The following is a 12,244-nucleotide window of genomic DNA, read 5'->3' as shown; positions in this document are numbered from 1 at the left end:
CACATAATCTATGATGCGCTGTATTCTCATGGTGTTATCTTTGGCTTCCCTACCTGGCACAAAGCCGACTTGGTCTGTAGAAATGAGTCTGGGTAGATATGTATTGAGTCTGGTGGCTAATGTTTTAGCTAAAAATTTTACATCCGTGTTCAAAAGTGGAATTGGTCGAAAATTACTGGGTCTGTCATGGGATTTTCCTGGTTTAGGCAGTACCAAAATGTGTGCTTCTAACATTCTAGGTGGTAGTGTTTTAGTAGATGTCAAGTCATTAAACAGGGAAAGAAGATGTGGTATAAGTATAGTTTTATAAACTTTATAGTATTTAGTAGAGAACCCATCAGGGCCTGGGCTTTTTCCAGAAGGAAGGTCTTTAATCGCTTGCCCTATTTCTTGTTCAGTTATAGGGGAGTCTAAGGCTGCTTTCTCATTGTTACTCAACCTAACAAGGGGAAGATTTGCAAAATAACCTGTAATTCTTGTTTGTCTATCTTGGGACTGTGATGCTGTAGACAAGGACCGTGTGTTTTTAAAATTATATAAGTTGTGGTAGTATTGCCTAAATTCTTCTGCAATTCCCTTACTGTCTTTTATCAGAGTGGAATCCCTTCCCATCAATGAGTGTATGTAGGATTTGTATTTTTTGCGCTGAGTGGTTCTTGCCAACAATTTGCCCGGTTTGTTCCCCTGATCATAGTACATTTGGCGAAGATACATTGCTTGCCATTGAGATTCCTGTAATAGGAATTCTTTCAGTTCCCTTCTAGTTTGTGTAATCTCTGTGAAGATTGTCAGGTTATGTGGTTCCTTTTTATGTGTTCGTTCTAGCTGCTGTATTGTAGAGTGTAGATGTTCATGTTTGGCACGTCTCTCTATTAGTTTTCTCGCTCTTATTTTTATCAACTCTCCCCTGATGACACACTTATGGGCCTCCCATGTTGAAGAGCTAGATGTATCTGAGTCTGGGTTGTGTGTGAAATATTCTGAGATTAGTTTTCCCACTTTTTCCATAATTAACGGGTCTGTCAAAAGGTGGTCGTCTATCCGCCAAATAAAGTCAGTGAGGGGTGTCTCAGGCCACAGCAATGTGCAATCAACTGGAGCATGATCAGTCCACAAAATCGTACCTATTTCACATTTAACTATCGTAGTCAGACCTATTGAGTCTGTGAATATATAATCGATGCGAGAATATTTTTTGTGAACGGTAGAATAGTAGGTATAGTCTTTGGCTGTGAGATTTAGAGTACGCCAAATATCATGTAGGTTAAGGTCTGTTAGTGTGTTTTTGGCCAATTTTAATGTAGATTTTGGTACACTAGTAAGATTATTTGATGTGTCCCACTGGGGGTCAAATGGGAGATTAAAATCACCGCCCAATATAAGTATTCCTTTTTGGTTGTCTAATATTAATTGTGATACTTTTTTGATGCAACGGTGTTGCTCCGTGTTTGGAAAATATACATTCAGGAGTGTTATAGGCTTTCCATACAGTAGACCCACTATTAAGATGTAACTGCCCTCTGGATCCCTGATCACTGATGTTGTTTGTAAAGGTATGGACTTGTGAAGTAGGATCCCAACTCCATTCTTTTTTTTGGAGCCAGATGCAAAAAACATGTTTGGGTATTTGAGATTGGACCATTTAGGTTCCTTCCCTCTCTGATAGTGTGTTTCCTGTATGAAAACAATGGAGTGATTGTTTCTAGATAGTTCTTTTGTTGCAATTGACTGTTTACCTGGGCTGTTAAGTCCCTTGACATTCAGCGTCATTAAAGTGATAGTGTGATCTGAGTTTTTATTTGTATTGTGCAATATGGAAGGCATGTTTGTTGTGTGAAACAATTTTGTTTAGTATGTCCAATGTATGGAGATGTAGGTGGGACTAAAGGATGGGGGAATTTGGGAAAGATAAAGAAGCGGGGGAGGTTATGGGGTAGAAGAGATACAAGGAGAGATGGTGGAATAAGTAGCTAAGAAGAGATAAGTAGTCTCGAAATAAGAATCAGGTATAAGGTACCGGAAAAGGGAAATGTGGTACTGGGGATGTGTCCCCATGGCAAAGGCGTGTAACATATTTTATAACATAACTGAGTATTTAGGGAGGATGCCCTCCATCCTGTGCTCGGGGGGAGGGAAAGAATCAAATACTTTTAAAATAATACATTATAACATAGTGATTTAAGATTGCCACAAATCAACTTGTAACTTAACGTTTATAGTGGTAATATGAAGCTTTACAATTGTCTAAACACCATAGAAAATAATAAATTATCTTGTTCCAAGTGACAATACTCTGTCCTATTAAACTTTACAATTCCATAAGTGCAATTTTTTGTTCCCCCCTCCCTCCCTGATAAATTTGTATATATATTATTATTATTTTATTTTTTTATGTAGCTAATCAGCATTATCATTATGTGTATGACCATAATAAGGCAGGAAATACAAACTATCCAAACTGTCAATGAGATATCAATATCAGGCAACCAGAAATCTGTTATACTCTGAGTATAATTAGTATAAATGAAGGCTTTAATCAAGTAATGTGCCTTCTCTTGCCAATTCTAACCACCTTCAGTGCAGCACATTCCCCTCTCCATTAATTCTGTAGACATCTGTCTACTCTTTATAACTCATACACAGATTAGAAACCTTAGATGAATAAAAAACAAAGGAAGTCTATAGCATAAGTCTTTCCGTGTATCAGACTGCCATGAGGTATAAGCCATAATGTGATGTTAATGTATAGTTAACAGTTTGTAGGCTTTGTTTTGTGTCTTAAGTCCCCAGATATGAGATTGATTCATTCTGGAATGTAATCTTGACAGTGTTTATTAATTAGCCATAGTACTATTGCATCAGTGTCAGTGTTGTAGCTCTAAAGGTGTCTAAGCGCAGGATCTCTATTTTCTCTCTTGATCTCCGTTTTAGAGAGCAAAATGAGCCAATGGCCCCATAATCATGGCCTAACTTGCAATAGCATCATCGGGTTCAGCACTATGAAGAATTGCAGATGCTGCAGGACCGAAGGGCATCGAAGTGGTAGGGATGTTGATGGAGAGTGCTTGGCAGAACTGTTCCAAGTCGTTTTCATTACGGTATATTGAAATCTTATTGTCTTTGGAAGCAATTATGGATACCGGGAACCCCCAGCGATATGGTATTTTGTTGGATTGCAAGGTAGATGTGATTTGCGACAAGGCCCTTCTTTTTTGTAATGTAGTTGTGCTTATGTCACAAAAGATCTGTAGCGGTATTCCCGCATGCTGGAGGGGTTGTTTAGCTCTTGCGTTATTCAAAATTTCTTCTTTATCTTGAAAGTTCAATAGCTTAGGTATAATGCCCCGTGGTGGGGCCTTTGGCGACGGTCTAGCCCTCAAAGCACTGTGGGCCCTTTCAATGGGGATCTCAGGGGAGTTAGGTTTTCCTTTTATAGTCCGAAACAGATCTTGCAGATATCCTCCCAGTGCTGATGTAGATATGGACTCCGGGACTCCTCTAATGCGCAGATTATTGCGGCGACCACGGTTATCAAGAGCTTCAATTTTGTTATTCAGAGACTGTATTATGTCTTCCTGGGCTTGTATTTTGTTTGTAAGTTGATTAATGTTAGTATTAACAGTAACCTGTTCTTCTTCCATGGTTGTCACTCTGTCCAATACTGTTGTAATATCCTTATGAAGATCCTTATATAGGGATCTAACTTCGTGCATAAACATTTTCATGTCTTCCTTTGTTGTGAGAAAGTTAAGGTCACTTTCTGTAACATAGTTAGAGGGTAGTTCACTCTGATTTGACACTATGCTGTCAGCTTGTGATCCTCCAGTGTTGGAGGGGTTAATTGGCAAAAGATCCTGCGGTTCCATAGGTTTTAAGTACTGACCCAGAGTCCTGGATCTAGTTCCTTTAGAGGATGCCTTGCTTGTCATGTCGTAGCTCACTTTACTGTAATATCTAGTGCTTTATTTTTTATTTTAAGCTGCAGCAGAGTAGGGAGGTCTATTATCTTGCCGTGAAATATGTTTTATATAGGCCTGTGGCTACCCAAAGCCTAATCAGACATCCCTCAAGTGTGTCTATGCCGTGCTACCCTTTAGTGCAATAATATAGATGTGCTGTTCAGTTCAATATCTCCAATATCAAGCAACTCTTAGCATTCGGCATTTAGCCTATAGTCCCAAACCTCAGGTCTCCTTTTTGTTGTATTTATGTTGCAGGTGATGCACCTAGGGTATTCCTAGGCCTAAGCCTAATTCAAAATGGCCGCTGTTACGTCTTAGTGAGTAAAATTTTTACCGGAGCACTGCTCATGGACAACTAGGGTCTGTATATCGCACCGGAATGCGCAGCAGGGTCTTTGTCCTGGTAAGCGTGAGGGGCTAGCGTTCTAGACCTCTTACCTTATCTCTGCCGATGTGTGTAGTGAAGGGACCGGGTACTCCGCAGCGTTAGTTTCCGACAGCTTGTTCTCTCTGTAAGAAGCGCCTGACCGATGCACCCGCTGCAGTTACTCTGACAGTCAAAGCTATGTTCTAAGCTGCCGCTCCACTGACAAAATAAGTTGCGGTCTTCAGGCGGATTGTGCTTTAGCTGCAGCCGTTGCCGGTCACCTCTATAGTGGTTTTAGTTCTCATTCCTCCTTTTTTTTAATATTCACATGCCGATTAAGCTTTACTTGTTCTTCATCTGTTTATATGCGATGTTAAATATGCATGGGGAGCCTCAACCCTTATTAATTACACTTTGCCTGCCATGGAGCCTAGGAGCTCTAGAAACTTGCTGCCATCGTCCTGCATGGCTAGACTACGCCCCCCGCCTGTTACATATTTTTTAACAAAGAATATTAGTCCAAATAAAGCACAGCAGTGCCTTTTTAATGCATGCTGAAAAAGGGGATATTGCCAAGCCTTTTGCAAATTGCAAACAACAGTAGAGTTCAGCAGCACTGTAGTATTATTAAAAAAGACATTTATTGCATCATATCTGGGTCATATCGTGACACAATGTTTCGGAGAACACCCTTAATCATGTATGCTTGTATGCATTATATCACAGTTTAAATAGCTCTCTTGGCTCCTCCTCTAATGAGAGGAATTACATTTTATAATGCCACCTAGTGGTCCTAAATCCATTTGCACAGTTTTAACCCTATACATGCCACATTTAAAGAAAGTATATACAAAAATAAAATATTTTCTATACAACACTTACCAATGCATTAGTATAAACAATGTGTAATGGAATAAAAACACAAAATATGCCAATATAAAACTGCAAATCACAAAAGATTACAACAAAACTGCATAATCTAGTTCTTTTGTTCATACCCACAGTTTCATAGAATTCAAAGTATTTATCCACAATGCTTCCTTCTTTTTCAACAACTGTTCCCCACTACCCCTTGCCTAGGCCTTTTAACCTCATTTGTGATCTGTAATGGCATCTGACTTATACTATATCCAAACTCTAAAAAGTGTGAGGAGGCTTGGGCTTCCACGTTTCTGCATCTTATACTACTCTTGAGTTCATTGATGCACTCCCTAACCTTATGGGTGGTTTCACCCACATAAGCTATCCCGCATGGATACTTTATTAGATATACGGCATATACTTAAAGGGACACTGAACCTAATTTTTTTCTTTTGTGATTCAGATAGAGCATGACATTTTAAGCAACTTTCTAATTTACTCCTATTATCAAATTGTCTTCATTCTCTTGGTATCTTTATTTGAAATGCAAGAATGTAAGTTTAGATGCCGGCCCATTTTTGGTGAACAGCCTGGGTTGTCCTTGCTGATTGGTGGATAAATTCATCCACCAATAGAAAAAGTGCTGTCCAGAGTCTGAACCAATAAAAAGTTCAGATGCCTTCTTTTTCAAATCAAGATAGCAAGAGAATGAAGAAAAATTGATAATAGGAGTAAATTAGAAAGTTGATTAAAATTGCAAACTCTATTTAAATCACAAAAGAAAAAATTTGGGTTCAGTGTCCCTTTAACTCTCTTCATAAATGTCCAAACATATTGCCTTGTTTTTATGCTTCATTTTTGTCTACTTTTAAATCCTGTAAATAAGAAAGCTTGCCAGTGCTATAAAACCTCTATAGGAATAACCTTGAGGACAGTTTTTTCCTGCTTTTAAGGAGATGTATAAATTAAAATAGGGCTCACAAAATATTGTAATTTAAAAATTGTATAAAATGATTACATGAAGTATTGAAATAAAAATATGTAGTACATTTTATTATTGTTAAATCACATTAAAAAGTGTAACAACATTTTTTACAAAGTCAACTTTATGTAAAAATGTAAATTTGCATTGAAATTTGATTGAAATCTGTTTAAGGCACTGGTAATAAAACTACACTGCACATGCAAAGAATGATGTATAATTCATATTTATAATACAAAATACAGAAAGTATCATTTTCCTTATTGTAAAATGGGTTTCCCCACCACTGCTAGTGAATGCTGAATTGGCATTCCATGGTTGAGCTTAAATGTATCCATGAGTTCTGGTGTATTGTCAAAATATTTCCCCACTGCAGATCTCGATGTTCTTTCTCACAAACTAAAAGGTAGAGATTATGTGAAAATAATCAAAACACTTATTACGCTAACAGAAAAACACTGGCATAAATATGAACATAAATGTGAATGTAGGATAATATAAACTGAAATTTTTCAGCGAGCTCCATTACTTTTCATTGGAGGCATCTCATAACTTGCAGAGACAGCCCCTTTTTACACAGAATTCCCTCAGGGCAGTCCCTGCGAGTATCAAGATAAAAAAAATTGTATTAACTGGCAACATTTTGATTATTGGGCCCTAATTCATTTTCATCCTCTGTTGTTCAATGTTGGAAATAAATTATCAGCAAATTTGTAATCCGAGATTTGAGTTTTAGTGAAGATCAACTTAAATGTATCTTTTTGCAGGAAAATTCATATCTGTATTATCTAAATCTCATGAGCAATGATATTGGGACAGATGGTGCAGAGCACATTGCTAAAGCATTGCATGTAAGTAAAAATATTAGTACACTTTTTTGTTGCATTTCCCTTTATCTAGGATCAGACAGGTTTTTCGCCCTATTCGGGTTACCACTAACACAAAATAAGTTTTTTTTTAAACTTGTAATACAAATGCAAATTGATTAGTGCAAAAAGCTTAACTCTAGCAGAGTTTCCACAATTGCGGAAAAGAAAATACTGCGCCACTTGTAATCCAGCCCATTGTCAGTAACCATTTTGCACACAATCTTGCAATGCCTATAATAACTAATTTATTTGTTTGTTTTTTTCTATGTGAACAGGGGCGAAACTACAGGGGGTGCAGAGGTCACAGGTTCGACTGGGCCCCTGAGGGTGGGGGTCCAGCTTAAAAAAAAAAATTATAATTTTTTTTATATATATATTTTTTTTAATAAAAACGTTAACCTACCACTGCCTGCACTGATATCATGTGGGTGTGACATGACTACAGGGGTTAGTGTTTCTGTTTTACCCATTGGTGTTTATGTGTGTGTGTATGGTGTGTCTGTGTGTATGTATGTGACAGTGTGTGTATTTATGCATGTATGTGTTTGTGTATGTTTGTGGAACCAGCAAATTACAGACCTTGTTACTACAGCATGGGGGGGCAGGGGGTAAACAGTGTCACTATACAATACCACTATATACAGTATGGGGGAGTGGACCATGTCACTGACTACTGTGGTCACTTTATAAAGTACTGGGCGGGTAGGGTCAGGCCAGCCATCTCACCGGCAGATTACAGATTGTGTCACTAACTTACTATATACAGTACTGGGGGGTTAAATAGTGTCACTATATATATATATATATATACAGTAATAGGGGGTCAGACCATCTCACAGACTGTGGGCACAGGGTACCTCCTTTTGCAGACATGTAATCTGATTCACATTTTTTTCTGTGTTAAATGTAAAAAAAAAAAAAAAAGTATTAAATTCACCTTTTTTTGGAGGGGGAGGGGTGGTGGGGGGCCCCTTCTTAGATTCTTGCACCTGGGCCCTGTGGTTTCTAGTTACGCCTCTGTCTCTGATGTTGTATTTTCATCGTTATCATCCTCTATTGTAACTCCTTGTGACTTCAATAAAGATGAAAAGAAAAAAAAAAGTTATGTTAAAAAACATTGCAATAAAATCTTATTTATTTTGCCCCTTTCCCTGTTTTAAAATTAAAATTGTGAGAATTGATAGTCCACATTGCAGGCTTCTCAAGTATAACCCTGACACATAGCTGTCCCTAATTGTCTACACAAGAGAAGACTTTATAAAAACTGCAAAACAATGAATAGTTTGCTAACAGTGCTCTACAGCCCGAACATACTTTTGACATTCACACTTTTTAAAAAAAAAAAAAAAAAAAAAAAGTAACACCATTTAAATGGATTTGAATTTCCTGCATATAAAGAGCACTATTTATGGTGTTTTAACCTAGAAATTAGCATTAGCCTTTGTACTGTCTGATGACTACGGAGCATTTTAAACTTGTATTTGCATATGATCCTTGTGCTCAGTTGATTGTCAGGCAAGAGCACACATAGTGCATATAAAACAATTAGAGGCTTAGAATGCTCTGAAATGGGTACTTAGTATGTGCTCTTATGCCAGTCCTTTGAATGGCAGATATGCCAGTATGCAGTTTATGGGTTTTTTAAATATTTATTTTTCTGTAGTTTTGTAGTGTAGGGACTCCTCACCTCACTCTCCAATATCCCTGATCCACTTAAACAGCACTCTAACCCACCCATTCCCACTGCCCCTTGCCATTTTTGTTACTGACACTGGCAACTAGTCGGACATGTAACAACATAATGCATTTCTGTAGTGTAGGGATCCCCTCACCCTCCCCACCTTCCCCTTCAACCGATCCCCATTTAATTGTATTTTTTGTAGTGTTTGGTCCCCCCTCCTAGTTTGTGCTTTTTCTGTAATGTAGGGCCCACCCCTGCCAAACATTTTTCCGTAGTGTAGGGACTTGGCCTTCCCTATCTCCTCCCGTGATTGGCCATCCACCTCCCTCCTTCCCTCCCACACCTTCCACTGGCACCACCGCAAAGATTGTTACAGACAGTGACACAGACAGTGCCATTGTCTTTAACAATATTGACGATATTGCTTTGCATGGTAAGGGAGCACTATCTGACCCAGGTTGCTGATTTCATTGTCAAAGCTGACAGGGCAACCTGTGCGTCTGTGCTGGATCTAGGTATTACGTCAACAAAGTACGCTGGGCAAAGTGAGATAGCACCTACGTCAAAAAGGCACAAGGGGTTAAATAGTGACAGTACTGACATTATTTTTTTTATAATCATTCAATTACAAGGTCTTTACTGTCCATTTAAAGAATGTCATCCTATATAGTATTGGATATACCACAAATTAAGCAGTGTACTTGTTCTCAGATAATATCTTGATTTTTCAGCATATCAAAATGTAATTGGAATCTTCCTATAGGAAACTGGGCTCATGTGTGGCTTCGATCTATATTTCTTATGTGCAGTGCACCAATTTGCATTGTTCTTTATTGTCTTCTCACAGAGAAACAAATCTCTTAGAAGCCTAAGGATGACTGGTAACAAAATTGGAAACAAAGGTGGGATGTGTTTTGCTGCAATGCTGCAAATAAATTCCACTCTAGAAGAATTAGACCTCAGTGACTGTGATTTGGTAAGTGTTTAGCTAATTGCTGCCCTTTAGCATCTGCTGAGGAATATGTGGCAGAAATGCCATGTCGTTGAAAGGAAATGAAACTTAGGGAAAACATGTATTTTAATTAAATATTTAAACATGGACAGAACCCAACACACAACTGTTACGTACCAGTTTTGCTTGATATTGTGATTGTCCTAAAACAATAAAGCACGACACAAAGCTAACAAAATATGATGCTAAAAATGTGCGAGTAAACTAGATAGAAGTTGAAAAGAATAATAACGTTTCAATAGTAAACATATAAAATAAATGGATATATATACATGTAACAAAACCAATAAAGGGTATTTGCAATATCTCTAAAGAACATATAAGCTAAGTTTAAAAAGAAAGGGCGTGAGAGCGGAAATGTATTGATTGATCTGAGATGACAATAAAGTCAGTGTTTGCAGAGGTTAATAAAGGGACATTAATCTATTATGCACGTGAAAAAGCAGCATTTAAACATACCAAGTAAACTATGTTAAAATTAAAACTAATACATCACTATCTGTTGTGTACTATTTACTAATGTTTATTGGTTGATAAGGACAAATCCCACAATTCTCTTGGAGGAGATGGACTCACCTGCAAGCCTGAAAAAAATAGTTTAGTCAGGACAGGAACATGCAACAAAAACAACATCTTCAAATACACTTTTTTAGGTTAAAGACAGAAAATAAAACAAAACAGAGTCTGTAACAGGCTGACAACAATTCTCTCTGTACCTTTCTTATCTTTCCACAAATACATATTAAGGTAAATAGGTAAGAAAAAATGATCTTTGCTAGAACAATGTTACTTTTGATAATTCTATCTCTCATTTGTTGTCTTTTTACAGGGTATACAAAGTCTCATTGCATTTGCAACTGTGCTTTCACAGAATAACTCAATAAAGTCAATACATCTAAACCGCCCTTTATTCTATGCCCTACAGGTATGTGTAGAAATAACTGGAAAAAATAATTGCATTAAATATTATTTGCATAATTCTAATACATAATATATTTGTGTGTGTTTTTTTAGGAAGACACTACAATCCAAATAGCCCTAATGCTGAAACTAAACAAAACTCTTCAGGAATTACATCTGGCTAAACATGAAATGACAGATTTTGGTGTTGAGCGCCTGTGTGAGGCCTTGCATGAAAACTCCACACTTAAATATCTTGATCTCAGCTGGTAATATGTCTTCCATCATATATTATGTTATTGGTACTAGTGTACAGTCACTGAAAGCTTGTGGAGAACTCTTGTAGACTAAAGGGCCCAATTCTCTAAAGCTCTTTTGGCTTGTGAGATTCTAAAAGAAATCTCAACAATGAAATGACCAGGCAGCACCTCCAGAATTAAAGGCACGGACAGGGGAAGCCAATCCCTTGTAAATACATATGTAAAGTAAGTTCAGACAGAAAATAAAAATAACCTATATTAATTCAAAATGGTCAAGATGCAAGCAGACAATGTTTCAAGCCAAACAGGCCCTTAATCATGTTTAACAGGTGTGTTGTTTTATGAGTATTGAGTATTGCTTTATATGGTATCATCTATTGCTGCCATCTAGTGGCAAGATATCATACTTACCATAATACATTGAATACTTTGTATTCTACATAGGTTACACTATCACCATTTAATTGTCACAAATGTAAAAGATATAAAAACACCATAAAAAAATAATACAGAAGATAGTAAGCCAAATTATGAGGAAGGTGAGTAAGAAAGGCCAAAACACCAAATTTACTAAATAACACCAATCAAGTCACTTTCTTACTCTCCTTAGCTAACTATTACACTATCATAAATCTGTTGACCAATTCATTTAACCCTTTAAATGTGAATGGCAGCACATGGTCATCATCTGTGCAATGTATTTAGCGTGGATGTTGACCACATGTTGTCATTGGGGGGGGGGGAGGGTCGTTTTCAGAGAGCATTGCACTTCCCTGCATCCTTGGTGTTCTAGAGCTCCAGCATCGCCTGGGGAATCTGGGGAGGCTGTTGATGTCACCAAGCCCAGGAAAACTGAAAGTGCCGGGAGGACTTAAGGGAGCTAGATGAGGGATTGGTATTTAAACCCCTCAATCTCGGCTCCTTTAAAGGGACATTAAAAACAAATTTCTTTATTTTATCATTTAGATAGAGCATTCATGTAATTTTAAACAACTTTCCAATATACTTCTATTATCTTATTTGTTTTGTTCACTTGGTATCCTTTGTTGAAAAAGATACCTAGGTAGACCCAAGAGCACATATATGCCTCAGGTTTTTGGCTCACTCCATGCATTCAGCTAGCTCCCAGTAGTGCATGTATCAACACAGCTTCATGATCCTAATAAAATGTACACTCACAACTGCATTATGGGTAACTGGAGAATGCCAAGGAGACACTAGATTTGGTTTTCACTTCTTTAGCTTCTTACATGAAAATGTAAGTTGTATTATGAAGTACAAGCCTAATTGTCTTCTATCTAATAAGAACCTTTATTTTTGGCAAGCACCTAATAAATACTTACATAACAG

The 12,244-nt window shown here is 37.4% G+C and overlaps 1 protein-coding gene across 1 annotated transcript in view; it reads left to right on the top strand.

The window, feature by feature from the left end:
- LRRC34 (leucine rich repeat containing 34) overlaps window positions 1-12,244 on the top strand; it is a 57,978-nt gene that overhangs the window by 12,379 nt on the left and 33,355 nt on the right. Inside the window, exons 4-7 of the mRNA XM_053709029.1 lie at window positions 6,940-7,023; window positions 9,570-9,698; window positions 10,564-10,659; window positions 10,749-10,903. Coding sequence (XP_053565004.1) covers window positions 6,940-7,023; window positions 9,570-9,698; window positions 10,564-10,659; window positions 10,749-10,903 — 464 coding nt within the window. The remainder of the gene's footprint in view (window positions 1-6,939; window positions 7,024-9,569; window positions 9,699-10,563; window positions 10,660-10,748; window positions 10,904-12,244) is intronic.

The sequence above is a fragment of the Bombina bombina genome, chromosome 4, assembly GCF_027579735.1.
Source record: "Bombina bombina isolate aBomBom1 chromosome 4, aBomBom1.pri, whole genome shotgun sequence".
Taxonomy (NCBI): Eukaryota; Metazoa; Chordata; class Amphibia; order Anura; family Bombinatoridae; genus Bombina; species Bombina bombina.
The sequence above is the reverse complement of the archived record's forward strand: the minus strand, read 5'-3'. Positions and strand labels throughout refer to the sequence as shown.